Source organism: Lichtheimia ornata (genome assembly GCF_029851405.1).
Source record: "Lichtheimia ornata isolate CBS 291.66 chromosome Unknown scaffold00003, whole genome shotgun sequence".
In the NCBI taxonomy this organism is placed as follows: domain Eukaryota; kingdom Fungi; phylum Mucoromycota; class Mucoromycetes; order Mucorales; family Lichtheimiaceae; genus Lichtheimia; species Lichtheimia ornata.
The window spans coordinates 443,918-471,359 of NW_026695323.1; the positions used below are offsets into that span (position 1 = coordinate 443,918).

General features: G+C 43.6%; 9 protein-coding genes and 1 non-coding gene across 10 annotated transcripts; 6 read left to right on the top strand and 4 right to left on the bottom strand.

The window, feature by feature from the left end:
* Nucleotides 1-857: 857 nt before the first annotated feature.
* On the top strand, nucleotides 858-6,655 carry O0I10_001148 (uncharacterized protein; the record flags this gene model as incomplete). The annotated part of the gene is made up of 27 exons (XM_058481246.1): nucleotides 858-969; nucleotides 1,038-1,159; nucleotides 1,231-1,712; nucleotides 1,773-1,853; nucleotides 1,911-1,977; nucleotides 2,041-2,373; nucleotides 2,441-2,793; nucleotides 2,852-3,150; nucleotides 3,205-3,386; nucleotides 3,442-3,601; nucleotides 3,662-3,694; nucleotides 3,753-3,812; nucleotides 3,875-3,934; nucleotides 3,989-4,033; nucleotides 4,088-4,135; nucleotides 4,192-4,230; nucleotides 4,289-4,330; nucleotides 4,387-4,437; nucleotides 4,489-4,521; nucleotides 4,577-4,615; nucleotides 4,676-4,996; nucleotides 5,076-5,293; nucleotides 5,355-5,441; nucleotides 5,515-5,583; nucleotides 5,638-5,854; nucleotides 5,920-6,396; nucleotides 6,465-6,655. The coding sequence occupies 27 exons, from the start codon at nucleotides 858-860 to the stop codon at nucleotides 6,653-6,655; spliced, it is 4,221 nt and encodes a 1,406-aa protein (XP_058347884.1).
* A 152-nt stretch (nucleotides 6,656-6,807) lies between these two features.
* O0I10_001149 (uncharacterized protein) lies at nucleotides 6,808-7,806 on the bottom strand (the record flags this gene model as incomplete). The annotated part of the gene is made up of 4 exons (XM_058481247.1): nucleotides 6,808-7,095; nucleotides 7,163-7,271; nucleotides 7,344-7,695; nucleotides 7,749-7,806. 4 exons carry the CDS (start codon nucleotides 7,804-7,806, stop codon nucleotides 6,808-6,810), a joined length of 807 nt encoding a protein of 268 aa, XP_058347885.1.
* Nucleotides 7,807-8,722: 916 nt separating this feature from the next.
* Nucleotides 8,723-9,709, bottom strand: O0I10_001150 (uncharacterized protein; the record flags this gene model as incomplete). The annotated part of the gene is made up of 6 exons (XM_058481248.1): nucleotides 8,723-9,015; nucleotides 9,076-9,216; nucleotides 9,283-9,351; nucleotides 9,408-9,482; nucleotides 9,539-9,623; nucleotides 9,683-9,709. 6 exons carry the CDS (start codon nucleotides 9,707-9,709, stop codon nucleotides 8,723-8,725), a joined length of 690 nt encoding a protein of 229 aa, XP_058347886.1.
* An 83-nt stretch (nucleotides 9,710-9,792) lies between these two features.
* O0I10_001151 (uncharacterized protein) lies at nucleotides 9,793-10,892 on the top strand (the record flags this gene model as incomplete). Its single annotated transcript, XM_058481249.1, has 6 exons — nucleotides 9,793-9,849; nucleotides 9,918-10,043; nucleotides 10,110-10,261; nucleotides 10,324-10,413; nucleotides 10,473-10,659; nucleotides 10,719-10,892. The coding sequence occupies 6 exons, from the start codon at nucleotides 9,793-9,795 to the stop codon at nucleotides 10,890-10,892; spliced, it is 786 nt and encodes a 261-aa protein (XP_058347887.1).
* A 635-nt stretch (nucleotides 10,893-11,527) lies between these two features.
* O0I10_001152 (uncharacterized protein) lies at nucleotides 11,528-13,774 on the top strand (the record flags this gene model as incomplete). Its single annotated transcript, XM_058481250.1, has 5 exons — nucleotides 11,528-11,555; nucleotides 11,633-13,121; nucleotides 13,181-13,397; nucleotides 13,455-13,605; nucleotides 13,683-13,774. 5 exons carry the CDS (start codon nucleotides 11,528-11,530, stop codon nucleotides 13,772-13,774), a joined length of 1,977 nt encoding a protein of 658 aa, XP_058347888.1.
* A 422-nt stretch (nucleotides 13,775-14,196) lies between these two features.
* Nucleotides 14,197-15,294, bottom strand: O0I10_001153 (uncharacterized protein; the record flags this gene model as incomplete). The annotated part of the gene is made up of 2 exons (XM_058481251.1): nucleotides 14,197-15,009; nucleotides 15,136-15,294. 2 exons carry the CDS (start codon nucleotides 15,292-15,294, stop codon nucleotides 14,197-14,199), a joined length of 972 nt encoding a protein of 323 aa, XP_058347889.1.
* Nucleotides 15,295-16,687: 1,393 nt separating this feature from the next.
* O0I10_001154 (uncharacterized protein) lies at nucleotides 16,688-18,112 on the bottom strand (the record flags this gene model as incomplete). Its single annotated transcript, XM_058481252.1, has 8 exons — nucleotides 16,688-16,977; nucleotides 17,045-17,173; nucleotides 17,251-17,377; nucleotides 17,437-17,490; nucleotides 17,543-17,639; nucleotides 17,707-17,745; nucleotides 17,807-17,895; nucleotides 17,957-18,112. The coding sequence occupies 8 exons, from the start codon at nucleotides 18,110-18,112 to the stop codon at nucleotides 16,688-16,690; spliced, it is 981 nt and encodes a 326-aa protein (XP_058347890.1).
* A 2,047-nt stretch (nucleotides 18,113-20,159) lies between these two features.
* O0I10_001155 (uncharacterized protein) lies at nucleotides 20,160-21,062 on the top strand (the record flags this gene model as incomplete). The annotated part of the gene is made up of 4 exons (XM_058481253.1): nucleotides 20,160-20,307; nucleotides 20,382-20,756; nucleotides 20,837-20,973; nucleotides 21,030-21,062. The coding sequence occupies 4 exons, from the start codon at nucleotides 20,160-20,162 to the stop codon at nucleotides 21,060-21,062; spliced, it is 693 nt and encodes a 230-aa protein (XP_058347891.1).
* Nucleotides 21,063-21,748: 686 nt separating this feature from the next.
* On the top strand, nucleotides 21,749-24,256 carry O0I10_001156 (uncharacterized protein; the record flags this gene model as incomplete). Its single annotated transcript, XM_058481254.1, has 9 exons — nucleotides 21,749-22,856; nucleotides 22,920-23,016; nucleotides 23,080-23,135; nucleotides 23,191-23,342; nucleotides 23,411-23,510; nucleotides 23,565-23,731; nucleotides 23,792-23,804; nucleotides 23,869-24,098; nucleotides 24,164-24,256. 9 exons carry the CDS (start codon nucleotides 21,749-21,751, stop codon nucleotides 24,254-24,256), a joined length of 2,016 nt encoding a protein of 671 aa, XP_058347892.1.
* A 711-nt stretch (nucleotides 24,257-24,967) lies between these two features.
* O0I10_001157 lies at nucleotides 24,968-25,049 on the top strand. Its single transcript has one exon. It is a non-coding gene; the product is annotated as a tRNA-Tyr (tRNA).
* Nucleotides 25,050-27,442: the final 2,393 nt, after the last annotated feature.

A 27,442-nucleotide genomic window follows, 5' to 3' on the forward strand; every position in this document is an offset into this window, starting at 1 on the left:
CTACGTTGACTCCGGTTTGTGTAACGACAACAATTGTCGCAACAAATGTTGTCGTCTCCCATCAAAAAGTGGCTGCTGATGGTAATGCGTAACAACTATGGCCTTTGTCAAGATGATAGGAAGATGATGGATTCACCCGAGCCTATAGCATAGTGGGTCTTGGGAAATTAAAGTGTATTGATTGAGCAACACGAGACTAAACTAGTGGAGGTGGTGTGGATGATGTAGCTATCCTGCGATCCGATCAAGGTAATATCGCATGTCGTGGGAGCCCCCAAAATCAAGCGCAGACAGCCTGATGCTATGAATAACCATAACATGCTGGACTTTTTCAAACGATTAACATAGCCATTCACCTCGTTGCGTAACTCCGCATAAACATTTTGTCATTTCCATAGTCATTCATGGTAATGCTGTGTGCTTGTTGGCACGTGGAAGCAATGCATTTTGCCATCCTTCTTCATCGTACATAGAAGTGAAACACTTGTGGGATCATTGTCTAGCGCTGAATGTTTATTTTTATTACATTGATTGTAGTATGAAGAATAAAAAAGTACAACATAATGATTGTTGTGGATTGGATCAAGGTGATAATGGCTAAAGACAAACAAAGCAAACATGAAGGAGGGGGTGATTGGTTGCACAACAAGCGTCAGCAAATTCTGATGTCAATGTCCCTGATACTGCATTGTGGCGTATTCAACTGTGGTTCTATATTTGGAACAAAGGCACTGGGCGGGCGGCCGAAACGACAAATCCCGAGTGAGTGAGTGTACGTGCACCAGCCCATTTGACCCCTTTTACCTTGAAACAATCCTTTACCACGCACCACTACCACCACCTTCTCCTTTCATTTTATGTCAGACTTTTTTGATAAAATTGGAAGGCGTTGGTCAAAAACTCCAAGTACCGGTTCTTCTTCGCGACCTACCGCCGACGATCGTTCAACATCGCCCACTTTCTCATCAGGTATTTCGACTCTTCTGAAACCACAAACTATTTTCGTGTATCAACTGAAACCTGGCTTTGGCATCAAGGACGGCAATCGATCGATAGTCGAAGACACATGGATGGTCGACAGTCAATGGACTATGGCAACTCGCCCTTTGCAGCCATGCCACCTCCCGAACAGATTAACGACATGTTTGAGCAAATGCTGGCAAGTGTCCCTTGTTCTTCTTCTTTTATCCACAAAGGTATGCTGACACGAGACACGTGCACACACAATAGAGTCGACGTGGCATTCGAGACGAGCAACAATACAAGGCCATGTTGGAATGGGACGTTGAGAAAAAGTGGCTACTTATCAGCCAAGATCCAAAGGCAGAGCAGCTTGCTTCAGGTCGAAAAACAGCCCTTGACGATAAAGATCCTGATGCACCACCACCCCTTATCAATGTGCTTGCCGAGAAAGCAGGTGAAATGTGGTCAGCAACATGGGAGCATGGCAGCCGTCGCCTTGAGAAACATCGCATGTCAGCACATCCAGGTCGACTTGGACCACCCACCAATATCAGCCCTTCAAGTAGCACTGGCATTAGCACGAGTGGTGTCCCTATTTCTCAACCTGGTCCCGGTGCATCCACTTTTTCAGACCTCGATCGTTATTCGCCCGAGTTTTTTATTCGCAAGTTCATGGAAGCTGATTTACGGGCTGTGACACCTGCATTGGTGGATCATCTTACCGTAAACTTAAGAACTCGGCCCATTGAGTAAGTTTGTTGTCAAAGAATAAGATGGATGGATGGATACTTATATACATATGCCACTAGTTGGGTCATCAAGTTCATTGATCTCAAAGGCGTCTATGTCTTATGCAATGGCCTTACGTACTTGAATCACAAAACAGAAAGGTATGATCTATTTACAACAACTCATCTTCTTCATTCACTAATTTTCACATGCTTTAGAAATGAAAAGACTTTGGAGCTTGAAATCGAGATTGTCAAATGCATCAAAGTGCTTATCAATACACGCGTAAGTATTTGGAGGATGGGATGGAATGGATACAGGAGAATGACGCCTAATCATCTTTATTAGTGGGGTGTTCGTGAAGTGATTGCGAATCCGAGCTACATCGAGTCCATCGTTTATTCCTTGGTGTGTCCTCATTGGCAGACACGCAAGATCGTGTGCGACATGCTTTCCTTCATATGCTTGTGCGAGAAGCCCGTTGGTCATGGTCACGTTTTGAATGGATTTGATTCGCTAAGAAGTCATCGTGGTGACTTGGGACCTTTCAATGCATGGATCAAGGATTTGGAGAATACAGTGGATGGTCGAGGAAAGATGGGATCACTTGTTGGAGCGAGCGACGACTTGAAAAGCCTTGGCGTTTACAATGCACCTGATAGCCATTTAATGGAATATGCGGTAAGATCTTCTTGACATTTGGATCATAGAGGGAAAAGAAAGGTCGCTCATGTATAACTTTTGGTAGTTATCGAACATGATGCTGATCAATATCATTGTCAACAAAGTGCCAAATGAGGTACATGAACGGATCCATCTTCGCAATCAATTGAATGCTGCTGGCATGCTCCGTGTTCTACCAAAACTTGAAAGGCTCGACTATCACTATCTCAACAAGCAGATCGACATGTATAGAGCAGCAGCAGAGAATGATCAAGAGGATGCATTTGGCGACGAATTATCGGTTTATTCAGATATATCACAACCAAACGAGCTTTTCGACCTGGTAATGGATAGCATTGCTGAAGCACCAAGAGCACAAGATCATTTGATTTCTACACTACGAAGCATGTTGATTATCAAAGGGGATTCTGAAAACAAGTGAGTGCAAAGAAATGGATGGGGTGATAACTTGAATAGTTACTTACCTCTTTATTAGGACCCATTATCATCGCATGATTAGCGAATTGGTGAATCAGGTTGTTATGGATCGACGTGGCAGTGTATCAGCGGGTGATTTCAGCTCTACATTTGGTGTCTCGGTTGGCAATCTCATTGAAAAGTTCAGCGAACTTGATCGATTGCATGAAATGGAAGCCGAAGCATCCGAGGTTCAGGAACGTGCTATTCGACTTGCTGCTGAAAACAAGGAATTGAAGTTGGAATTGGAGCATTGGCGTTCACAAGCAGGTGGCCAAGCTTCTATACCACCACAAGAATCCTCCAGCGTATCACGACGTAAGTTGACGAGGGATGTAATAAGAAAAAGGTGACTCAACATTAGCATTAAAGGATCGCGGATGAATATGAAAATGGAATTGGCGTCCTTGCGAGCACTACTCAAGACCTCCAGAAATACCATTACGATGCTTCAAGAGAAACTCAAACAATATGAGGATGGATCCGATGATCAACCTGTCAGTAACGGCTTGGTGCTAGGAAATGATTGGAAGATGTCTGGAAAGCACAAGTTGGTATGTATTCTTTGTATTCGGCTTGGATCCTCTTATTGATCTTTTGCAATTACAGCCTATGCCCACTACAGCAGACAACAATCAAGCAAACATTGGACCTGGTGGATTTATTATTCCTGGTACAGTTCCACCTGCTTCGTCAGCAGAGGATTCAGATTCTCCAAAACCATCATCAGCACAAAATACACAATCGGATGAGATGACATCAACAGAGGGTAAGATCCATCTAATCTTGCTATATAGTCAGCGGCTAAGCATTCTCTTGGATATATTAGATGTAACACCAGAACCATCAACAACCGAACCAAGTAAGTCAAATGAGACGTTACCAATGTAGGATTAGATCCTGATCACCTTTGTATATAGGCACGCCCAAACCATCTTCTGATATACCTCCACCGCCACCACCGCCGCCACCATCATCTGGTATGTATTATTTTTCCTTATATGGCTAACCAGAGTGGCATCTCATACATATGAATGTGTAGGTACGCCATCTTCGGATTCATCTGCTATACCTCCTCCTCCACCACCACCACCGGTTTCAGGTAAGCTTTATGAGAGTAACGTTGGATCATGGGATTAACTTTGCTTTAATCCAGGCTCTGTGCCTCCACCACCTCCTCCTCCTCCACCACCAGGTTCAGGTAAGCTTTATGAAAGTAATGTTGCATCATGGGATTAACTTTGCTTTAATCCAGGCTCTGTACCTCCACCTCCTCCACCTCCTCCGCCACCACCAGGTTCAGGTAATGATTTGTGATCATTGTTGTCAAGATTTGATCTAACACATGTGATATTATAGGTGGTATCCCACCTCCGCCTCCACCACCTCCACCACCAGGTACAACTTTTCATATCATTGCCAATTCTATTTCACTCAACTTACATTTATATTATAGGTGGTGCTATTCCTCCACCTCCACCGCCGCCACCACCACCAGGTATGATTTTGCATACTATTGCCAACTTTGTTCATTTGACTTAATGTGTGTAATAGGTGGTGCTCCTCCTCCTCCTCCGCCACCACCACCACCACCACCAGGTGCAGGTAAGGTCTTTTAACATCAAAATTATTCAATGATACTAACGTTTATCAAAGGTGGTATTCCTCCTCCCCCTCCACCTCCACCAGGTAAGTTGTTGATCGTTCTATGTATGATACAAAAGTGACTAACATCCATTTAAAGGAGGTCCAGGTGTTCCACCGCCGCCGCCGCCGCCACCAGGTAATTGAATAAAGCGACTTTTCATTGTATGTGTGGTACTCATCCTAGATTTTGATATAGGTGCCAAAGGACCCAATGCACCTAATGCACCTCTTGCTGGTCCTCTTCGTAAGGAATTGCGTCATTATCCCAATACCAAACTCAAGAACTTGCAGTGGCAAAAACTGGATGCTCGTGGTGTGGACAAGACAATTTGGGTACTCGAGACGGTGGATGAAAATGGGATGGAAGATACGCTTGATGAAGCGGGTGTCTTTTCCAAACTTGAGGATCTTTTCCCTGCCAAGGTCAATTTGTTCTTTGAAAAGAAACTCAAGGCCAAGATTGAAGAGCGGAAGGATGCAGTGAAATTCTTGAGTAAAGAAAAGAGCAGGAATATCAGTAAGTGTTGTTGTTGTTGCTGTGAAGGATACACATAGGACATGATGCTAATAAGTCAAATGATGATTGATGGTTACAGATTTGGCCATTTTGCCCAAGATTAAGAACATGACCATGAAGGAAGCTCGACGCCAATTGTTGCAAATGGATGAACAGCTTTGCACAGAGACATTTATCAGCAACTTGATCGCCTACTTGCCAAGCAAAGATGATGATATTCGTACCATGGAGAAATACATGAAGGAATCGGACGAGAAGCGAGCTGAATTGGATTACCCCGAGCAGTTCACTGTAGAGGTATATACCCATACAAGGATGAAATCGATCGGGGTTATTGACATGATGCGATGAATGGTAGATGGCAACAATCTACAGATACGAACCACGCCTTCGATTCATGCTTTTGCGCATTCAATTCTGGGAAAGATATGAACAGCTGCACAAGGTACGTAAAGGCTTACAATGAGTTGTATAAGCATGTATGTGGGTGGATGCTCATAGATCTTCATTCAATGTAGAATATGTCGTTGGTATTGGATGTTTCGGAATCCTTGCGTAATTCTGAAAGCTTTAGAGAATTGCTAAGCGTAAGTAGTATATGGCCTAATGGATTTGCTGTATATAGCTAACATGGTTTGTAGTTGATCCTTCTCGTTGGCAACTTTATGAACGCGTCAAGTCTCCAAGGTGGTGCGTTTGGTATGCGCATTTCGAGTATCAACAAGCTTGCGGACACGAAGGCATCCAATGTTTCATCGCTTACTTTATTGCACGTATTGGCTGGTGTTACACGACGACAATTCCCACACCTTCTTGAGTTTTTGCATGATCTCAAGGATACGGGACAAGCTGCTCGCAGTATGTTGAAATTATCACGAATGGGGGAAGAAAAAAGAGGTCTCGTTTTAACTGTTGAATGGTAGTTATGGTGAGCTTCAATGACTTGGTGCAGCAATACACTGAAATGCGACAAGGTTTGAAGGAATTGGCTCTTGAGCTTGGTACACAGTGGCAGCCTGAAGACACGACGCTTGAAGAAGGTGATTGTTTCCGGGATGTCATGACTGAATTCGAAAATGAAGCATCCAACAAGTTTGAGGACTTACAAACGGTGTACATCAATATGGATGCCAAGTGGAAGGATGTCATGGTGTATTATGGCGAGAACCCCAAGGTCATGCGACCCGATGACTTTTTCGGTGTATTTGCCCGATTTGTTAGTAGTTGGAAGGATGCAGCGATCGCTGAGGAGAAACACACTCTCAAGCTAGAGCGAGAAGAGAAGCGACGAAAGGAAGAGGAATTACGTAAGCAACGTCTTGAAGCCAAACGCCAAAAGCTTGCAGAAAAGGAAGCTGCTGAAAAGGAACGACGCACTGAGGACGTTGATTTGAGCGAAGGTATGGCTTGGATATTGAATACAGGTTACACAATCCATGCAATTTACTGATTTTCTCCCCCTTTGTAGAAGGAACAGGTACTGAGGATGATCGCAAGATGATGGATAATCTTTTGGCCAAGTTGCGATCGGCTGATGCCGAACCCACTGTACCACGTACTCGACGACGTCGTCAACGAACCGAGGAAGAAGAACAAGATGTGCGAGATGATGATGTACAACTTGCTGAGAATCTCCTCAAGAGTCTTCAATCGGATTAGATTACTTATACCTTTGTAACATACTATTACTGCTTTTTTTTCCTTCCATGAACCAAGAAATTGTTCTATACATGTAATCCATCTTGTCACATATAAAAGGATACCTTATCCATGTACAACAACATTTATTGTATTCATACATGCTACTACTTCTACCAAGACGTATAACCACCATCAACCACGATGTCTGTGCCTGTCATATAAGCAGCAGCATCGGAAGCAAGGAATACGACTGCTCCTTTAAGCTCGTGTGGTTTGCCCATTCGACCAAGCGGTGTCTCAGCTTCCCATGTTTGCTTTGTTTTGACACCTTGTTCGCCCATTTGGCGGATGTTTTGTGCATTCATGGCTGTATCAAAGTAACCAGGAGAAATAGACGTAACACGGATACCATGAGGAGCCCACTCACATGCAAGCGATTTTGTCAATTGATGCACAGCCTTTGTTTCCATAAAGACAACAATCAGACCCTGTTTCCTTTTTTCCCTCTATTATCATAACACTTACAGCTTTGCTAGCATTATAGGGTATGTGAGTTTGAGGACGAGTGGCAACATGAGCACAAATGGATGCAATAGCAATGATGGAACCTTGAATACTTTTAAGGATCATGTGCCTGGCGGTGGTGATTTTGTCTATGTAAGCAAAAGAAGCAACAACAACAACATCATCATCCTTTTATACCTACTTTGCCGCTTGCTGCATACAATTAAACGTGCCAGCCACATTGACATCCAAGATCTTGCGAACGCCCTGAGCTGAGTATTCGAGCGATGGGCATACATGGTTTATGCCAGCTGCTGCCACAAGAATATCGATTCGTCCATGGTGCTCCTCGATTTGATCGAAGACTCTGGCAACGTCTTCTTCGTTGGTCACATCACATCCCCAGCTGCTTCCCTTGATTTTGCATTCCGTTTCAATCTTTGAAACAGCCTTTGCACCGTTTTCAACTTGTAAGTCTATACAGGCAACATCGGCACCTGCTTCAGCAAGAGCAAGCATCATCTCGTAGCCTAATCCCTGTGCCCCTCCCGTCACTATTATTTGCGTTTCAGCTTTTGAATTGCATGTATTATATATATACACTTACCAACAGCGACTTTTCCGCAAAGTGAGAGTTGAGAAAATACATGGGTGGATGCAGTCATTTCTTCTTTTCTTAGCTTTGGATATCAGAAATCGATAGCACCTACAAAATCCTTATCTTTTATAAGCTTGTGTGTGGTTCGCACGATTCCCAGGGCATGCTTGAATCAAGCTTTATGTATTCCGTAGGTGGGATAAAGTTCTGCTGTTTCCGATATAGACGTAATGTAGAAGACTTTTGCCAAAGGATCATAGAAAAAAGCTTCCTGTTTTATTAAACACCCTCACTAACAATGCGCATAGCTATTCTGCGTGGGCTATAAATGCTTACTAAACCTTTCGAAATGATGCATACAAGTGATATTAACCAGTTTTCGATAATCGGTGTAATCCCAAACCCTATGTTTTTAGCTTGGGATTTACTATCATGGAGCTTGTTAGCAGTATCATATATACTACAGCCGACCGTGGGATCAACCACTCGCACTAATTCATCCTTCAGATCTAGAGACCGCCTTTATTAGGGAGATAAAAGTGTGCTGTATAGCATAACAAAGACATCACAGGTATCAAACAATGACCTACTGCCTACTAAAGACCACGAATGCATGTAGGCTATTTCATTGTGTGCGGATTTTTGATGGCCAAGGTACTGGGTCTGGTCATACGTAAAGGGCTTATTAATACAACTAATTCTCCTATTGTGTTCCAATGATGTTATGCAAATGTTGGTACGCAGCAGAAATGCATGTCGCCTGAAGAAGTAACACACACACACACACGGCTAAGAAGCATTTTTGAATTCATTCAGGACTCACAGCTTATTAATACAATTGATCCTGTGTTCTAAAGGACGAGGTAGCAGAATAATATGTCGCATGAAGAAAGCAACCCATACAAACATACGCTCACACACATCAACCATGTACTCGTGAAAAAAAAGAGCTGCTCTATTATATGGTGCGTTCTATGTACTATCTATTTCCATTGTGCTTTTTGGATCTTGTTATTCCAAAGGCTGGTCACCTCCTTTTGAATATCAGCGATTGTTTCCCGTTGTGCCGTGGTTGCTTTTGCACCATACGCATCTTCATTGTCCGATGTGATTTGAGCAGGAGGAGCGCACAACGACCATTCAAGTGTAACTTCTTGGAATGCACGTGATTCAGATACGGGATAAAAGCCGAGTTTCTTCGTGAAAAGATCAATGCTTGGCTGATTGGATAAGGAAATCTTTGCATGAAAAGTGCGGATACCAAGTTCAATCAAGGCTAGTCGACAAAAGGATCAATCACCTGGCAGCCATCATCAAGCAAATCATGATCACTCACCATAACCCATCATTATCTTGAGAGCCTCCAATCCACGACCACCGCGTCTATACTTCTCCTCGGCGATCATGATTTCAATTTCTCCAAACGTTGGATCATCATCTGGATCGTTCAAGAAGATGTTGACATCCCCGATCATCACTGTGGTGATATGCACACGCCAAGTCAATTACATTGTTGTCATACGCACGTGTTTAAATAACCTACCTGCTTTTTCTTTGATGACATCAATGCTGCTGGTATCCTCTGGTGTTGCAAGGATGATAAATGTACATTCTGTCAAACGAGGGTTAGCATCCAGCTTGTGGCATCATCATCTCGCTTTATCCTACTTTTCTCGTCTTCGTGCCAAGAACGTTGCATTTCATATTCTTCCTCCAAAGTAAGCGGTTCTGAAGCCGTCATTTCTATACAACGCGTATGAGCACTCCTTGACACCTTGTATACGCAAAAAGTGATCTACCTTGCAAAAACGGCGATTGCATCCACTCGTGGTACTTTAAGACATGTTCTTCCTTGTACGGCACCAACACCACATTGGACCCGATCTGATATACTTGAATTGGAAGGGCGATCTCGTCAAGACGAATGGCAACTGCTTGCTTACCAGGACAAGTGATTCGTTGCGTCGCATTGTGTCAAGTGACGGTGGTAGAGACACAACTCAGAGCCCGAGCACTATGCAAGACCTTTTGCCTTTCCACGACAACCGTTTCCATGCAAAGGGAAGCACCTGGATACCATGCCCTTCATGAACGACCACCACAACAACAGGTAGCTACAGCAACACCACCACATTGCAATGTGAGCAATAGATTACTGACTTGGACCATCCGCGAAAGGACACGGTTACAACGCTGATCGTCAAGCACGCACCACCATCGATTGCTGAAACAACCGATCAGGCTATTCAGTATTTCAAGCAATATCATGCTGTGGATATACGACTCATGCAAAGTGCAGCCATGGTATGATGGATCAATGTGTGTGTACTCGAGATATCGTGTGGCGATTAACAACGCATCTATGCATAGAAAGGGACCGTGTTCTTGGATTTTGCTGATCCAGCAGCTGCAGCACAAGCGTACAGCCAGTTACAGCAACTTGATCAATACGGTGATGCTTACAAAAAGATTCGAGTCGATTATGCAAAGCCAAATCCTTCATCACGAAATACCCCAAAGACGTAGGTAGTAATGATACTTGGCTACTTTTATAACTCATGTTGGAATAACGGATATGTAAAAGTGCAATAGGTGGTGGTCAACAACAACAACACGTATCCCCCGCACCATCGACTGCAGAATTGAACCCAACTCCTATTGCACCACATCTTGGGTATGGTATCATTATTGCATTGTCATTGTTTACAGGGGTAGCTTACAAAGTGGATTTAGGATCGAGTATCCCGCCAATCCGCATCTACGATACCGCTATCCCGATCCTTCGCCTGAGATTCTCAACAACATCATGCATGCCATTGCCACTGTTCCTCGACTTTATGTTCAAACACTGCATTTGATGAACAAGATGAACCTCCCTCCTCCATTTGGTCCTGTACAAAGTGATAGTATACCCGACAGCGTACGTAAAAGTGTCATTGTTATATATATAGATGCTAATAGACTTCTTTTTTTTATTAGCTCAAGGCTGGTGACAAACGAAAACATGATGAGCTCGTGGCGAGTGATGAATCCGAACTTGAATCGGATGAGGATGAAAAGCAAAAAGAAAGGAACAAGCAGGCTACGAAATCCAAGATCCTTGCAGCAGCAAACGAGAGGAAACGGCTATTCCTGCGGAACCAGAAACGATGATGACTGCGTATGGGGGAGAATGAAAAGTTTTTTTCTTGTTATAAAGAGGAGCCTTCTTCGCACAACAGTGGGTTTTTTCCTTCCTTACACAACTTGCTCGTTTTGTTTCATTTCCAAGGTAAATACAGTGATGGTTTCTATGGCTCAAGTGGTTGAGAGAGAGTGTGTGAGATGCAACCGACATGATGCACAACTTTTTGGACCCGAATTATATCACATTTCCGATGTTCAACACCTTCACGTAAGGTGTGGGTTTTCCAAGGTGAACAATCTCTGAAGATGTTGCTTTTTTTATCTCTCTCTCTCTTTCTTTCTCTTGAGTTTGGGATGGGTGAAAGGTTATGATGATATCCAGAATCTAACTTTTCTTACAGTTCTTTGTAGGTAAAAAGAGTAGCTTCTTTCCCAATGGTAGATTTAATGATGCAAATAAATGTAAATGATGATAGCCTATAAACTTGTTTCTGTATAATGTTGCTTTTGTGATTGGGAGGAAGGGACATTGTTATTGAGTAAGACATGACACGTCAGGATGAAAAAGTAGCCTCTCTACCCTACCTGTGAGTGAAAATTGAAAACTGTTGTTGGCTGTGAGATAATTCGCGATACGCCTCTCTTCCCTTTTCTCCTATTACATGTCATCATTCACTTCGCTTGGTGTCAGTAAGTGGCCAACTAGATATGTTCGATTACATCCCATCAATAAATACTTAAACGCACATGTCTATTGTTTCTTCCAGAGAAAGGCAGTACACGCTTTACACCCAAAGCAAAAGCTCGTCCTAGGAAATCAGCAACACAGAGTCAGGATCAGTCGCCGAAGGATCAGTCGCCAAAGGATCAATCGCCAACGACCCATGTAAGCAGTCAAGCTGAATCGTCGACCGATACAACACCAAAAGAGTCCATTGCACGAAGGCCATCAGTGGGGCATGCGATAGTACCAACCATTCAAAGCAGCAGCTCTTTACCACCTACCATTTCATCCAGTGCTGGCAGTAGCTCTTCGTTGCCACCTACTATTGCATCCAGCAGCAGCAGCAGCAGCAGCAATAATGATTATCATACAAGTCGAGCAGCAACATCAATAGCTGTTGCTACACCTGAGGCTGCACCATCACCTACACCATTCGATGAGACACCTGTAGCCACGCCGTCTGGTACAGCGCAAACGCCTACACCATTTGATATGACACCACAGACCGTGGTTGATACACCTTCACCATTCTATCCTGGTACACCGGGTCCTTTTCGTCGTTCATCCGTTTCCAGTAACACAAGTGAGACGCATCATGAAACACGCAGGATATCATTCTCGTTAAAACCTGAACAGCGATCACCATCACCATCACCACCACCCTCACTACCATCAGTACAGCCATCAATACAACAACCACCATCTATATTATCATCATCGGCATCATCATCATCAAAATTCTCTGGTAGACGCAATGTGGCAAGACGAGGCAAAAAGTTCAAAGGAGCACCACCATCCACTAGAAAGCGTCCTGATGAACTCACATTTGTAAATGAAAATGAGCGACACATACCTCCACCATCACCATCACCACCACCAAGAGAAGAAGAAGAAGAGGAATATCAACTTGAACTCACCCCAGAACCTTCACCTGGTCCATCCATTCGTCATCGTCGTACTACTACAGCAAAACGAAGCAAAAGTACCGCCATTGATGAGCCGGGTCGTAACAAAGGAAAAGGGATTGCCATTGGTGTTCCTGGTGTTAGCAGCAGCAGCAAAAGGAGACTCAATGGACATCGACACTCTATGGATTCTGAGGATGAGGATGATGAAGAAGAAGAGGATGAACTTGGTAGTGAATACGAAGACAGCGAATATGGTGAACAACTTCGAAAGGAGCTGAGACGCCAAAAGAAAAAGAAACGTGAGCTAAAGGATCCAACCAAATGGAAGACGCTTGAAGATATCAACGATGATCCAGCACCTCCCACTTTTCTTGATCGAAGCATGTCCGATTTCGTCAACGATTTGGAGACTGGTATCGTATCCAAAATCTACAAGGAGATGGAAATTGAACGCCTCGCCAACAAAAAACTTGCTCAGCAAGCCGACACATTATCACCCGAAGAACGTGCACGTCTTGAAGCGACAAAACGAGAAAATGAAGAACGGCGACAACGAGAAGCGGAAGAGAGACAACGTGAGCAAGAACGAAGGAGGGAAGAGAGTAGCAGTGTGCTTCAAGAATCGTAAGTATCTTGTAGTACTTGTAAGGGACATGATGACATTGACTTTTGTATATATACAGGTCGCATGCGCCTCAAGTTCGGTTGATCAATGGCCAAATTGTTTTGGATACAGACTCGCTTGTCGTGGATCGTGCCAATGAACACGCCGTGGTGGATACCAGTGCCATGGAAGTCGTCGAAGAAACCAACATGACGCGCAAACTCAACAGTCAAACTTGGGGTAAAAAGAGCCATACAGCACGGTGGACACCTTATGAGACAATGGACTTTTACAACGTAAGTGTGATGTGCTTGATTCATGCATGATGTCTTTGTATTTATGGTATCTTGTAGGCCATTGCACAATTTGGCACTGATTTCACTATGGTGGCCCATTTACTTCCTGGACGGACACGCAACCAAGTGCGCAACAAGTTTAATCGAGAAGAGAAAAAGCATCCTGAAAGGATCAAGGAAGTATTATATCGGAAGCGGTTACCAATGGGTAAGTCATCATCGCAGCTCTTTTTTGTGGTTGGGGGGTAGGCAAGCATACATTGAGTTAACCTTTTGGTGTGATAGATATGGAGACCGTCAAAAGATCGATTGGCAGAGACTTTGAAATTGTACCTGACGACTTTCATGATCCTTCTTCCATGCTCGATGAATCATAATCTAGATATCCTTAGAGTGTGTGTATATATAGTACTTGCATAAAACAACTTTGAGGAGCTGAATTTTGGGATAGATGAGTTTATACATTAGAGGTTGTCATGGCTTTCGGCTGCTGCATATACATGTATAAATATAAACGCATTGTTTACTGTGTTTAGTACAAGTAGCAAGTGGTGGTTGGTTGTGTATTGCAATAAGCAATCAACATATCTAGGAGGGAGAGAGGGGGTATAAGGGGAGGGGGGAAACCATAATTAGGACACTTGTCCAAGTGTGCTGACATAGAAAAGGTATCAAGGAATATTTAAGTCTATAACGTAGTTGGGAGTTGTTGTTGTTGTGGATGATGAATAAATATGTGATAATGTGCGTGTGCGTTCATGACATAGTAGTGATGCTGAAAGAGAACTTGGATGTAGAATTATGGGTTGCCATGTTGCTGTTGCGGATCACAGGTACCATTATTCAGCAAGGTGGGTGGCGCTGAAGAAGCCGTTGCTCGCTCCTTCCCCTTCCTGTTGAAAGCACCAAATGGCAATTTCTTATCCCCTGGACCACCGCCCGACGATGATGTCTTTTTCTGTTGTTGTCGACCGACACCTACATCAGAACGCCTACGAGGTTCTCCTGAAGCTCTACCCACCACACGCAACGCTGGTAACGAGATACGATGCTGGATAATACCATGATGGCGTTTGTTGTTGCCATGACGACTGCTACTGCTTGTATCATCCGAAGGTGGATCAATAGGTGAATACTTTAGAGGCTTTGGAGGATATTGTGTAATAACAGGTGGCTGAATAGCTGCTGCTGCAGGAGACAAGAACCGGCTTTGCTGTGTAGAAGTATTGAATTGCGGAATAGCAATCGTTGTATTGACAACAAGCTTGGATGGGGAGGATGAGGCTGCCGCTGGTGGTGGTGGTGGCGGTGTTGTTGTTGTCGATGAATACCTTTCCCGTAGATTATCATGCGAACGAGTACTTCCTCGAAAAGCATCAATCTTGGCACGCAAATAAGCTGATGATCGTCGTAATAAATCACCTGCTGAACGACGTCGTTTCTCTTTTTCTTGATCGATGAGTTCTTGACGCCGACGTTGCTGAAGATAATCACCTTGTCTTTGTTGTTGCTGTGGTGATGGTTGCTGTGGTGACGATGTTGATATGGAATCGTTGTCTTCTGAATCGGTCAATGGTGGTGGTGGAAAAGCAGCAGGACCAGCAGTGCCGGACTATAAGAACATGTCAGCCATGTGCACCTTGTCAAATTACCATTTATAGCCCCCATCCACGCCCTGTATCGCTTATTCCCAACCAGCCTTCCCTCTCTCTCTTTTTTCTTCTCTTGTTCCTTTTACCTGTTGCATCATTTCTACGCGTAATCGCGATCGTTTCTTGTCGAATTGTCGAATAAGGTCGTTTGAAAACGAATCGTCGATCCCAATATCCTGTGGCATTGGCAGCAACCAATCTCTCAAAGGCGATGGGGTACTCGACCCAGCAACTGAAGCAGACATGCCGTGATGATTAGTGGCAAAAGTGTCGTTTGCAGAGTGGGAAGCGAGGATGTGCAAGAACTTGTTGTATAGACCGTGGAGCTTCGTTATGGATTATTGGCACGGTTTGCCGGTGACAAGCACAAGACGATGTGGTGGTAAAAGGTGAAGAAGAGAGAAAGAAAAAGCTTTTTTTGGGATTGCCTCGATCAAACGCTCTTGTATGACCTTAAGATGTCGGCGATGCCCTGGCAAACTGGGGGGTCTAGTTGATTAGATAGATGATGTGTAAATGAGAAAGTAGGTGTTTTTACGCGAATATTGCTATTTATTAAAAGATGAGCCGTACCATGTCGATCTGGTCGATCTATGCTTGTTTGAAACAGATGGGTGGTTTTAGTGGGGGGGGGAGAGGAGAAAGCTGGATAGTGGTAGAAGCACCATGTGCTTCTGTGCGTGTGCAACCCACCCAAGGCAAAATTGACAAACTATACTGTGTACTACTCACAACATTGAAGCATGCCATACACACATATACATACGCTCTCTAACAGAGCTGTAGATGATTCAAGGGACAAAGGAGTGCAGCATCTGCAGCATCTAATCATCCACTTGTTTCATTTATACGTCGTCTTTTTGAAATTATGCCACATCCCCATATCATCATCGCTCTTTCTTCCATGTCAGATTGCTGTTATTGACTGCCCCCTTCCATTTTTAAAAGCCCTTGTGTCACATAATCAACTTGCTGTCCAAGGGTGTCTTGTTGGTATCCCGATGCTCTGCTGTGCCTTACTTTGTTAATGCAGCTGCACCAACTGGTGCTCTTCAGGGGTATCCGGATACAAAGAAAATCCATTGTGCCCCGCTTGCACTTTAATTGCGCGCGTTTAATGAGTTTCACCACGTAAAATACTACTTCTCTCCCCTACACATTGTGCATTGGATCGACTACTAGTGCTACCTACTATGACATCGTCACTACATATTCACTAACACGACCAAACAGCCCACAGCCACAAAATTGTAGATCACACAACCTTGTATTTGCATCATTCTTGTAAGGGAATCGCTTGATGAATGTTTTCAAGGGATGTCTGTTGTTGGGCCCTATGCATTTCTTTGTCCACCCAACATCGACTCCTTTGTCCTATTGTCTTTAAAGACCGAAATACCTTTATTTGTACGTGCTCGATTTAGAAACTACAGGCTGCATGGGATGCACAATGCGCATGGAGACGCTGATCGGATGATGAGAGAGATACACAACATCTACGTCTCTTGATGCATGCAGCCATTCGCCGATGAACCTAAGCTGTGTACCCTATGTAAATGTCGCGTTTACAATATCAATCGTACATGATGCTTCATAAAAGCAGGATTTGATAAACAAAATTAAAGCTCCTTTATTGTTTCAAACAGCTTGGGGACGTGCAGCATAGGCAGCCTGCAAACGCATATCCAAATAATCTCTAGCTGTTGTGATTTTATCCACCTTGTCGGCAGGGATCTCACCAGAAGCAGGACGTTCTTCTGGGATAACTTTGCTAGGAATTGGATCAAGTGAAAAGTTGCCATCCGCTTGACAGAAAAAGGCAATGGAGTATCGGTCATATTCTTGGTGCTCAGGTCTGAAAACAACACGATGCATGGTAGATTTGAAAAGCCCATTTGTCCAATATTCGAACATACCGCCCACATTCACTATTATCAAGGTCCAATGTAAGTGATCATGATGGTGACAAGATAAAGAAAAAGAAAGCATTATTACCAAGGATGGTGCCTTCAATGATAGGAGCTGAGATCCATTCGGTGCGACTTGCTTGCACCTCAAGGCCACCAATGTCCTTTTGGAATAACAACGTAATGGTTCCATAATCCGTATGTGCTCCAGCTCTCACTATAATAATAAAAAACGGGAAATGAGTGCTTTGTTCATTGATCATGATGGATGCATGGTGCTCCATGTGTGTTGACCTGGCTCCTTGTATGTCGACTCTGCTCCATGAGGGTACTTTAGAAAGCGTAGTGTGCCAGCCGAATTGGGCGAATCATAAACATGGGCTCTAGTAAACCAGTTTTTTCCTCCATCCTTTTCGGGGATCTAGGTTATGATACACGTGTTAGCACATGCTGGTGTGTTGTCAGTTGGCTAATTCTTACCTCGAGAGCAATAGCCATAGCCTCCATAATGTTCATGGCAGATGCATGACAGCGCTAAATACAGGACATTAGTCATATCATTTATCAGCAACCCTCTAATACTTACACGTGAGAACCCTTCCAATTGGTCTTTGTTCTGCTTAAAGATTTCAGGAAGTGGCCAGGCATAATCACCATTGCGAAAGGCACCAAAGTTGAAAGCTCTAAAATCGGAGTAGTAGCAATTAGCAGCGTATCATTGATGATGCAGTTAGTACAAGGATGCCTTACTCTTTGTGGTCACCTTGTCTTTGACGATCAGGATCGAGCCTATGGATACGTTGCAATGAGCAAATGTTGAAAATGGATACCATACGCATCATCATCATACCTTTGTACGTAGAGCCCCGTGTATCCACGATTGTCCTTGATGGCTTGTTGGTCCTTGACCTCGAATGGCAAATCATAATACTGCTTGGACTATCATCACCATACGAATCATTAGCGTGTATTCATAAATGTATATACCCGATACACTCACCAATGCAAAAGCGCCATCTATCATCTCTTGTGGGATGCCATGATTGGCAACATAAAAGAAGCCAATGGTTGTGCATGCTTCGAACACCTCCTTGGCAATCTCGGCAGAGCGAGTCTCAAAGTCCTTAAAGTCAATGATAGGGATTTGGTAAGTCATGGATTGAAGTAAAGAAAAAGAAGACGTGTTTGTTTATGCTGTTTGCTGTGACAAGAATGTCCCATCAATTTATAGGCGAATGGATGTCCCAATTGCTAGCCAAGTTCACACGCGATCCTAATGCATGATTCCTCGTGATTAGTGATATCGTTATTCTTCACACGATTATTTGAGCATAATGCAAAACCATAAAAGATGATCCCGTGATTCAAAGAGATTGACATGCTTTATCCTAGTGTGGCCGTGTGCAACCCAAGATAACGTTGATGACACCTTCTCGGCTCATGAAGCATATGATGTTATCAATAGCCCTGATAACAAAACGCGATAACAGCTTCGACTCTCCAAGTTGGCTAGAAACGTTGTCCACCTTCTATTTGTTGTTTGCATGTGTGTGTGTGTACGACATACGATGAGACTAACACGCTACTTTCAAGGTCATGCCGCCACTAGCTGCAAATTACAAGGAAAAACTTTTCCCTTTTCTCACCTTGGCACCATTTTTATCCATTGAAATTACCACACAAGCACGCATGACCTTCAAGATATACTCAATTAGAGTTGCTCGTATACAATGATGCACGTATATCTGCATGCTCCGGTTATTTTGCTACTGCAAGTATGAAAAACGCGACATCTAGTGTAACACTTATGCCCGCGTAAATGTGGCAGTGTGGGCAAATATGATACTCCTCTTAAAGCATAATCGCTTCGGGCTTATACTTCACTGGATAATCGTTGTCCCCTAGCAAAGGAATGAGCGTAGTAGTGCGTGATGCAAAACCCGGGTCAATGATTGTTTGCTTGGTAAACTTTGAACCAAAGCCAATTATGCTTATGGATATCGTGCGTGCATGTTTAGCTACTTTGCTTGTATTTGTGCTGCATCAGGCAATACTCGTCTTACATGCAGTAAATGATGGTCACCCGATACTCGACCCACACGGCTGGATTTTTTGATCCTTGCATTACCTATAATCCACCTTGACAGGGTTGCGTTAGCGATCGAGCCATAACGTGGCCAAGACTTTCTTGGATCAACACATCTTAAGTATATGCCGACTATTGTTGTTATTAGCTTTTCACGCGATACCTGTTTCAAGAAAGCTCTCCATCTGATCATTGCACTGTGTGCTGCTTTCACCATTATAGTTTGGATAATCCAGCATAGGCTTGGGGAGTGATTGATAAAAGGGATGTTGAGCGTGAAACCTTTCCTGCTGTCTTATCATGATCCACAACAATATGGTGCGGATCAATGACACTTTGCTAGATCACATATGGCCTGTTTCAGTAGCTTCAAGAAATCCCTCGAGCTATTGTTGTAAATGAGTGCATGGGATGAGAGCGAGCTTGCATGATTGACAAGCTAGCAGCCTATGATCTAATTTTGGATAACGCACTTTTTTGACGATCAAGCCATGCCTGTAGATCCAAGATGGGAATTGACAGTCGACTAAATGTGGATATCGGATATTGAAACATGATCACTCCTCATGCCATTGCATTCATGTATATGCGCCAAAAGGTATTTAAGGTACTATACCTTGCTACAACAATGCCATTGAGCATGTCTTGCAAGTGAGCACTGTGTGCGTGTCTTACGCAATATGCATTCCGAAAAGATCTTAATATACTTTGCAGGTGACACAAGAGACCCCGATGATCCTTACTACTTGTTGCCACAAGTGCGATGCATGCGTCTTGTAGAGCAACGAATCAACAGAACCCCGCAAAGTAATGTACTAAAATGAGCAAAGAGAAAAGAAGCATGATTTCGGTGAGACAAGAGCATGCGGCGCATTGTGCACGGATTGGTTAAGCAAAGGAGCAAAATGACTAATTGGGGCTCTGATGACGACATACGAAAAGTGAGAGATTGCACATTTTGGAAAGCAAGATAACCTTGCCGCCGCCGCAGCAACCAAAAAGCCTGTTGACTGCCAAGCACAAAATGATTGCTCAGCAGATGCTTAGTTCCTTCAAATATGGCAAGCGTATTTTTTTTCGCTTTTCACTTTCTTCTTTCTCCTCTTTTTCTTAACTCATGGCTTACAACTACCAACAAAGTCCTTATCCTCAATCCCAATATCCTCCTTCTTATCCTCCTCCTCAAGGAGGTTATCCTCCTCAGTCGCCTGCTACTGCTCAGGCACCACCACCTGGTGGTTATCCACCAATGCAACGACCAAGCAGTAAGTTTCTATTGTTCCTCGGTATATTAAACACACAAATCGGCTAATCGGTTGGATCATTTTTTTTACAAAAGTGCGCCCACCACCTCCCGGAGCTGATCCCCAGCTATGGTATTGGTTCCAAATCGTTGATACGGATAACTCTGGCTACCTTACCGTTGACGAGCTGCAGCGTGCACTTATTAATGGTGACTGGACACCCTTCAACATTGAGACTGTCCGCATGATGGTGGTCATGTTTGATACTGATAACACGGGAACCATTGATTTTAACGAATTCACGGGGCTTTGGAGATACATCGAAGATTGGCAACGTTGCTTCCGCACATTCGACACAGATGGATCTGGTAACATTGATGCTCGCGAGCTGAGACATGCATTACAAACATTCGGATACAACCTTTCGGAACCATTCGTTAATATCCTAATTCAAAAGTTTGATCGATATGGTATGTGGGAAGGGAATGGTGGTGGTGTTGTGCCGAGTCGTACACACACATGCGCCGAAATAAGGTTTTCTCATGGAAAGATCACAACAACATAGGACGTGGAAACATTACTTTTGACAACTTTGTCCAAGTATGTGCTACTATCCGATCACTGACAATGGCATTCCAACGCTTTGATACGGATGGTGATGGAGTTATTCAAATCGCATATGAGCAGGTATGTAAAGGGGTGTTGTGGAAGAAAAGTGCAATTGACTAATTCTTTTATTATAGTTCCTTGGTTTGGTCATCCAACAACGTATCTAGCTTTTCATTTGATTTTGTATATAAGTTTAGACATGAATATACCCTCGCACTTTTGTCGATCATTGCTATTCAACTTTGACGGATTATGGAAAAATGGTTGCTTTACTACCGGGTTGCCACGCAACAGCTAAGTAACATCGATACGGTTGATGGAAAAAAAGGGAGATGCATATATGGAAAACATGGAAATGTTGTCATGTGTCAAGGAGAGGGTCATCAATGATAAATGATTTGTGTTGGAGGAGGAGGAGTACTAGCATAATGACAGTGGCTTGGATATCCGGATCTGGTTGAAGTGTTCTGGGAGAAGACACCGACGACGAATGGGTGAGGCGCCGATAGCAGAGTGTGCGTGGTTGTGTGTGTGGTGGTGAGTGTGTGAGTCTGCTGCTCTCTCTTTTTCTCTCTTTTTTTTATATCTCTCTTGTTATAAAACTCTTCCGCCCTGCCAACTATTCCTCTCACAAAAGTGTTTACTTTTCTTTCACGTTGGCAACCAGCTCTCCGTTTGCTCCGTGCATACCACTCTTATCGCGTCTAGCAACAGCACACGCCTCATTTCCCTTTGCACAACCGTTTTTCCATTCCCTGGCAGACTTTGGGTGACCGATTGAACGATTGGCTCATTACCAAGCAAGAACAAGAACATAAACACAGACTCCTTGAAGCGGATTCCAACAGCAACTATGGAAGGCATTTCGTCAGTGAATTCAAGCGATGGTGTTGAAGACGATGCATCCACTCGACCTGGTTCCTCTCGACTATCGCTCGGCTCCTCTCCCTCTGAACTCAGTGATGACGATGGCAATACTGGAATGAACGAAGGACCAGACGATGACTTTGCATTGGACGACGGCGAAGGATCTCTCACTCCAACGGAAAAGATTGTCATGGACGAGGATGACAATGACCAGCTTCCAGTAGCGCAACCACCACCACGACCACCACTATCACCCTCACATGATCGTCAAGCAGCAGTGACAACCGTAACCACGGGAGACGATAATGCTGTTTTTGATGATGGATTATTCGAAGACAGTTCCGATACGCTAAGCAACGCCCCCATGGACATGGATGATCGTGATGATGAGGATGACGAAGAAGAGCCGCTATTATCTTCATTGTCGTTGACGGGTGATAATGCACCTTTATCACCTGATCCTGAACAAGAGCATGAATCCAAAGAAGAAGAAGAGGACGAGGAGGACGAGAATGAGCAACAACAAAAGGGCGAGTTAGATACCACAGTTGCAAAAGAGGAAAAACAACAACAACAACAAGCCAATGGCATTGTCAATGAGTCACAAGAGGATATACATATCAAGGATGAAGATGGTGATGGTGAAAAGGCACAAACAAAGAGTACAATGAGCCCTGTCGAAGAATCATCCGCAGCAGCAGCAGCAGCAGCCACTACATCATCATCATCAACAACAACGGCAGCAGCAGCAGCAGAACCATCCTCCTCTAATTCAACCCCGCCATCACCAGCATCAATGTTGCCAGGAGATAAGAATGAAAACCAGCAACAAACCAAGATATCCGATAATGACAATGACACATCACCTACACCACAATCACCAATGACACCATCGTCAAGGAAACGGCGTGGATCTCAAACCTTGGAAGATGAGGAATGGCAACAAAGGAGGTCTAGCAAGATCATGGAACTCAAAGAGCAACAAAATGGTTCCGATCATGTGCCGGAAGGTTCTCAATTGCCATCTTCTAGCGAAGCTGAACCAAAAGAAGAGCCAAATCAGGAACAAGAGGACAAACCAGAGAAAGATGAAGGTAAGCGTGTGAATTTATTGTGCTGGTCATCGTTTTTTTTACTTACAATCCTTTTCTTTGCAGAGGAAGATGGCTGTGATCAAGAATACCAGCAATGGCACAAGGAAGCTTTGGATGCATTAACCAAGATTGAAGTTGAGTTTGCTCGACTAAGAGACAAGTACGTTTATTATCAGGTATCGGCAAGAGAAGGAATGGGCACTCACATACACCTTTTTACCAGAATGTATCAAGAGAAAATGTCCGAATTGAATGAAGAAGCTCTTATGATTGCACAAGGTAACTTGCAGCAGCATGCGTCTTATTTTTATTCTCAGCTGACAGCTTGCTGCAGGAACACACCCTGAGTTAATGGCTATGATGGAGACCATTGAGAAGAAAAAGAATCAAAGGATACAGACTGCTGATGCGTGGAGGAAATACAAGCGTGTTAGCTATCAACGGCAATTTGAAGGATTGGAATACCAAGCTAATATTGACTTTGTGGTAAGTGACGCATGTTTAGGCATGGCATGTGCAAGGCATCATGGCTCACATTCGTCTTTTTGTTTTAGTGTGGAAAGAATGGTTTACGGAGGAGCATCTTGGATACGTTGAATCGGAAACGATGGGATCTTGATACTGAGAGGGATAAGCTCAATGAACCGCTCACAGGTAAGGAGAGAGCAGCAATGTATATCGAATTCAAATGGCTTACGGCAGAGATAGATGCTGATCGCGTTCCTGATGCAAACGTACTTGTACATCGTAAACGTGGACAAAGCGAAGAAACAAGGGATTTACATCGGATCACGCACTCTATCGGCTTTCCAATGGCACCCAAAGCAGAGGGGCTTGCAAAGGATTCGGTTGAGGATGACCTGGTAGCTCTTGGGGTAAGCTATAGTTTGGATGGATCCTTGGTGTTACGTTGTATCTCACACCATACACAATAGATTATACCTGCCAGTAAGTAACAATATCTCATCTTGGATGGATGTACATGCGTCTAAATGTTACATTCTGGCATCAGCGACTTCAACCAACCAAGAGAAAAAATCATCAACATTCAACATGACTCGCGACACATTAAAATCTAAAGTGCTGGACACACCGCTCGGGACGAATGTAAGCCCTATATACGCCTATCAAGGACATCTACATTACCATGGAAAGGTTTTCCGTAAAGGGGATCAATTCACTGTGGTGGATGCAAACGCAGGGCGATATAGTGCCAAATTGTTAACGGCAACGGATACAGAGGTATGCCAATGATGATGATACGAGGATGGGGAAATCGGGCCATCAGCTTAAGAAACATGTAACAGGCACACATCCAGCGGACAGATGGCTCCAAAACCAAGTTGCCCTTTATACAAATGTCACGAGGAAAATACCAACTGTACGCCAAGCATTCATAGCATTCTCTCTCTTTTTTTACTCCCCCTGTTTCAAACCTTTTGTTACACCTCTCAACCCTTCTCCCGCTGCGTTCTCATTCTCAACAACCCCATTTAGCCTGTTCATCTACCATATAATAGGACGAAATGTTCAATGTACTAAACATTTTATTTTTTCATGAGCGCTTGGATACATGTGGATTATGATGAGCCAAGGTATGCGTTGCTAGGAGATGTCAAAGAAACTTAGAATAGCAGTCGAGCAACCGTGTATATATAAAATCTAGATAGCGCCTTGCTTTAAGCACAACAGGAATGCAATGAGCCATTGACCATCAACCATGGCAATGCCACGTCGACAAGGCTCAACAATAAAGTCGCTGACTAAAAGTTTCCTACAGTCTATAAAGAGCTTTCCAAAACACGATTTGGCTCTTTTTACTTACGAGGAGTCACCTATGACAAGTGTCAAAATGCCCTGGTCAAGGGGCATGTTCGGAGAATGGGATACATGTCGCTCTTCGAAAAATTTGAATGATAGCTCTTCTTTTCCAAATTACATACCATTGAACAGCCATACCCCGATGCACATTACACCATTGCATTCCTACAATGCTCCGCTACACCATGGTACTCGAACGGTATCGATACGACGACTTTTTTTGCAATCCACATTAGGAAATTTTGTCCTTTATATAGTACCTTCTGCTCCAAAAATCAACAACAGCAAATCCGAGCTTAGCTCAGTTGGTAGAGCGGAAGACTGTAGTGTACTGCCATCTTTAGGTCGCTAGTTCGAATCTGGCAGCTCGGATCGCCTGGTAACAGCTTCAAAAGCTGCAATCATCTTTTTGTTTTTGGATTTTTCGTGGGTCACGTGATTTAAATTTTGCATGATGATGGATTCTTTTTGTTGCTTCTTTCATATATTGAGACGATCGAATTATCCTTTCCTATGGGTAACTTACTTTTATATGATCCCGAAGGTGACGTTAGATAGCCAACGAGGCAATAAAGTAAATGGGCAACAGCACTTTTAGGAAGATAACACTTGTGCATGCAACTTGTGTATGTAAAACTATACGTATACATGTTAATAATGGATCACTCATTCTGAGACTCAATGGAGGGATCACTTCACTATTTCTCTTCTCAATGTCATCCTGCTCCTCCTTATTGTATCACAAAAGCCGTATATTTCTTGCATAACCGATAACCGGACCACCTTTATTATTCCATCTTCGAAGCAATAGTACGATGTAATCCACAAGCTAGCGTGTAATAAATCAACAATGCTTTATTTCATCTAGCTATCTTGCTACATTGCCACAACCATTGTCGTAGTCGTCCTCCGTCATCATTCGTACCCATACTCGTGCTTGTCTACAGTCGTCAATCTGCTCGTCACCAATATCCAAAACACGTAAGTAGAAAAGAATGGGATCGGCGCCTTGCAGGTTTCCTTTTGAATCTCGTTATCGTTATCATTGTCATTGCTGTGAATGTGGTAATCATCGTAATGGTCGTCTTTATAAATAAGAAAGCAGCCAAGTTAGACCATCTGATACTGGAATGATGATGATTTGGTGTACCGCTAGGCGATCCTCCCAAAGGAAGAAAGCAAATCAGAAGGAATTCACAAACCAAGTCACCACCATACGAGATCCCTTGTTCTTGAGAAAGCACTGCACAAATCACGCAAGGCCAGTTCGATCCATGGCAAGGAAGGATTCACTTACGTAGAGTTCAGGCCCATAGTTGTCCTCATTCATCCTCTCCAAAGAAAGAATGATCCCCAATCCTTCCAATCATTTCCCACCTCATGAAAAGAAATCCTCAAGGGAAAGAACGAGCCTGGCACGAGAAGAGAGTGTTGGTTAAACACATTCACAAGCTGTTGCAAATCCCCTTTTACCTCAACACGGTGACCATGCTCTTCCAAAAACCCATCGTCATCGACCCATCAACTGAACGCAGGCCTATAGAGCCCTGGGCGGCATTCCAAGTAGCTTTTCCAGCACACTTGGCTAGTGTAGAGCGACGCAGCGGCCACTTGATACAGGCTGGGACTTGAACCCAAAGAGATGATGATGATGATGTCCCAAGTTGCATTGTCTGACCAAAGAACCCAATTCAATTCATTATGAGCACTCATATACAATAATCACCCTTTTCATTGTGTGTTGCATTGTACTTGCCTTTCCCATATACACAAAGACCCGTTGTTGTTGGTTACTGGAAACCGAAAACCATGGTGTAGTATAGTTGAGCCGAAACTAAACGCCAAACCAGCCAACGTCTTGAAACCAAACTTGCTCTCTGTACAAGCTGACGCGTCAATGGAACCAATTCGGCTGCAACATTGGACTCTGAATGTACCTGTTGACACCAAGCGTAGAGCGGGAATAGCAACGAACAAGAGGAAGCAACGATATCGCCATGGCAACCACCAACCACCCACCACGCTCCATTCCTCAGCACTTGAACACACTCACTCCCTGACAATGCATGTCCAGAACTACATTATTAATACCTCACAGTCAACAAGAGCACTCTTTGATAACACATTACCTTGATTGGAATGTCGTGAATGGGGTAAAAGCAGAGGAGTGAGAAAGAGAAGAGAAGCGTTGTCTCAAGTCGTGGAGCTACCGTCCCCAAGTTTAAATCCCCTACTGCTATTACACTGAGGCCACTCAATTACCCTATACACACCATCCACCCAAACACACAGCTCACCCATCACCATCATCACCATCACGATAGATAATAGGTACACGTAAATAAAAGAAATGATGATCCTCACGTACAGCAAAAGGGTGTTTGCCATTTTACACTTTACATGATAATGATGATCCAACAACAGCCATTACCTTACTACCAGGTTAGCTCGAATCATGAAAGTTAAATGATGGGCATGCTGGGCTGGAGCAGGACAATCGTTCGTATGCATTGGGTTGGACAACAATGGAGGATGGGAGGACTAAGGTTATTAGCTGGCATTTTAAACTATTCCTAAATAGTGTACAAGAATCATGCATCGCCTGTGCTGAATGACTCAAGTTACACAAACACGCCCTCTGCATCTTTTGCTCTATTATAGTCATACTGCTTTACATTAAACAAAGACCACTTCTCATATAGCATCACGCTTACAAATATAAAGGTGCCTGTATCTCCGAACTTTACAATCAAACGTGGGGCTTT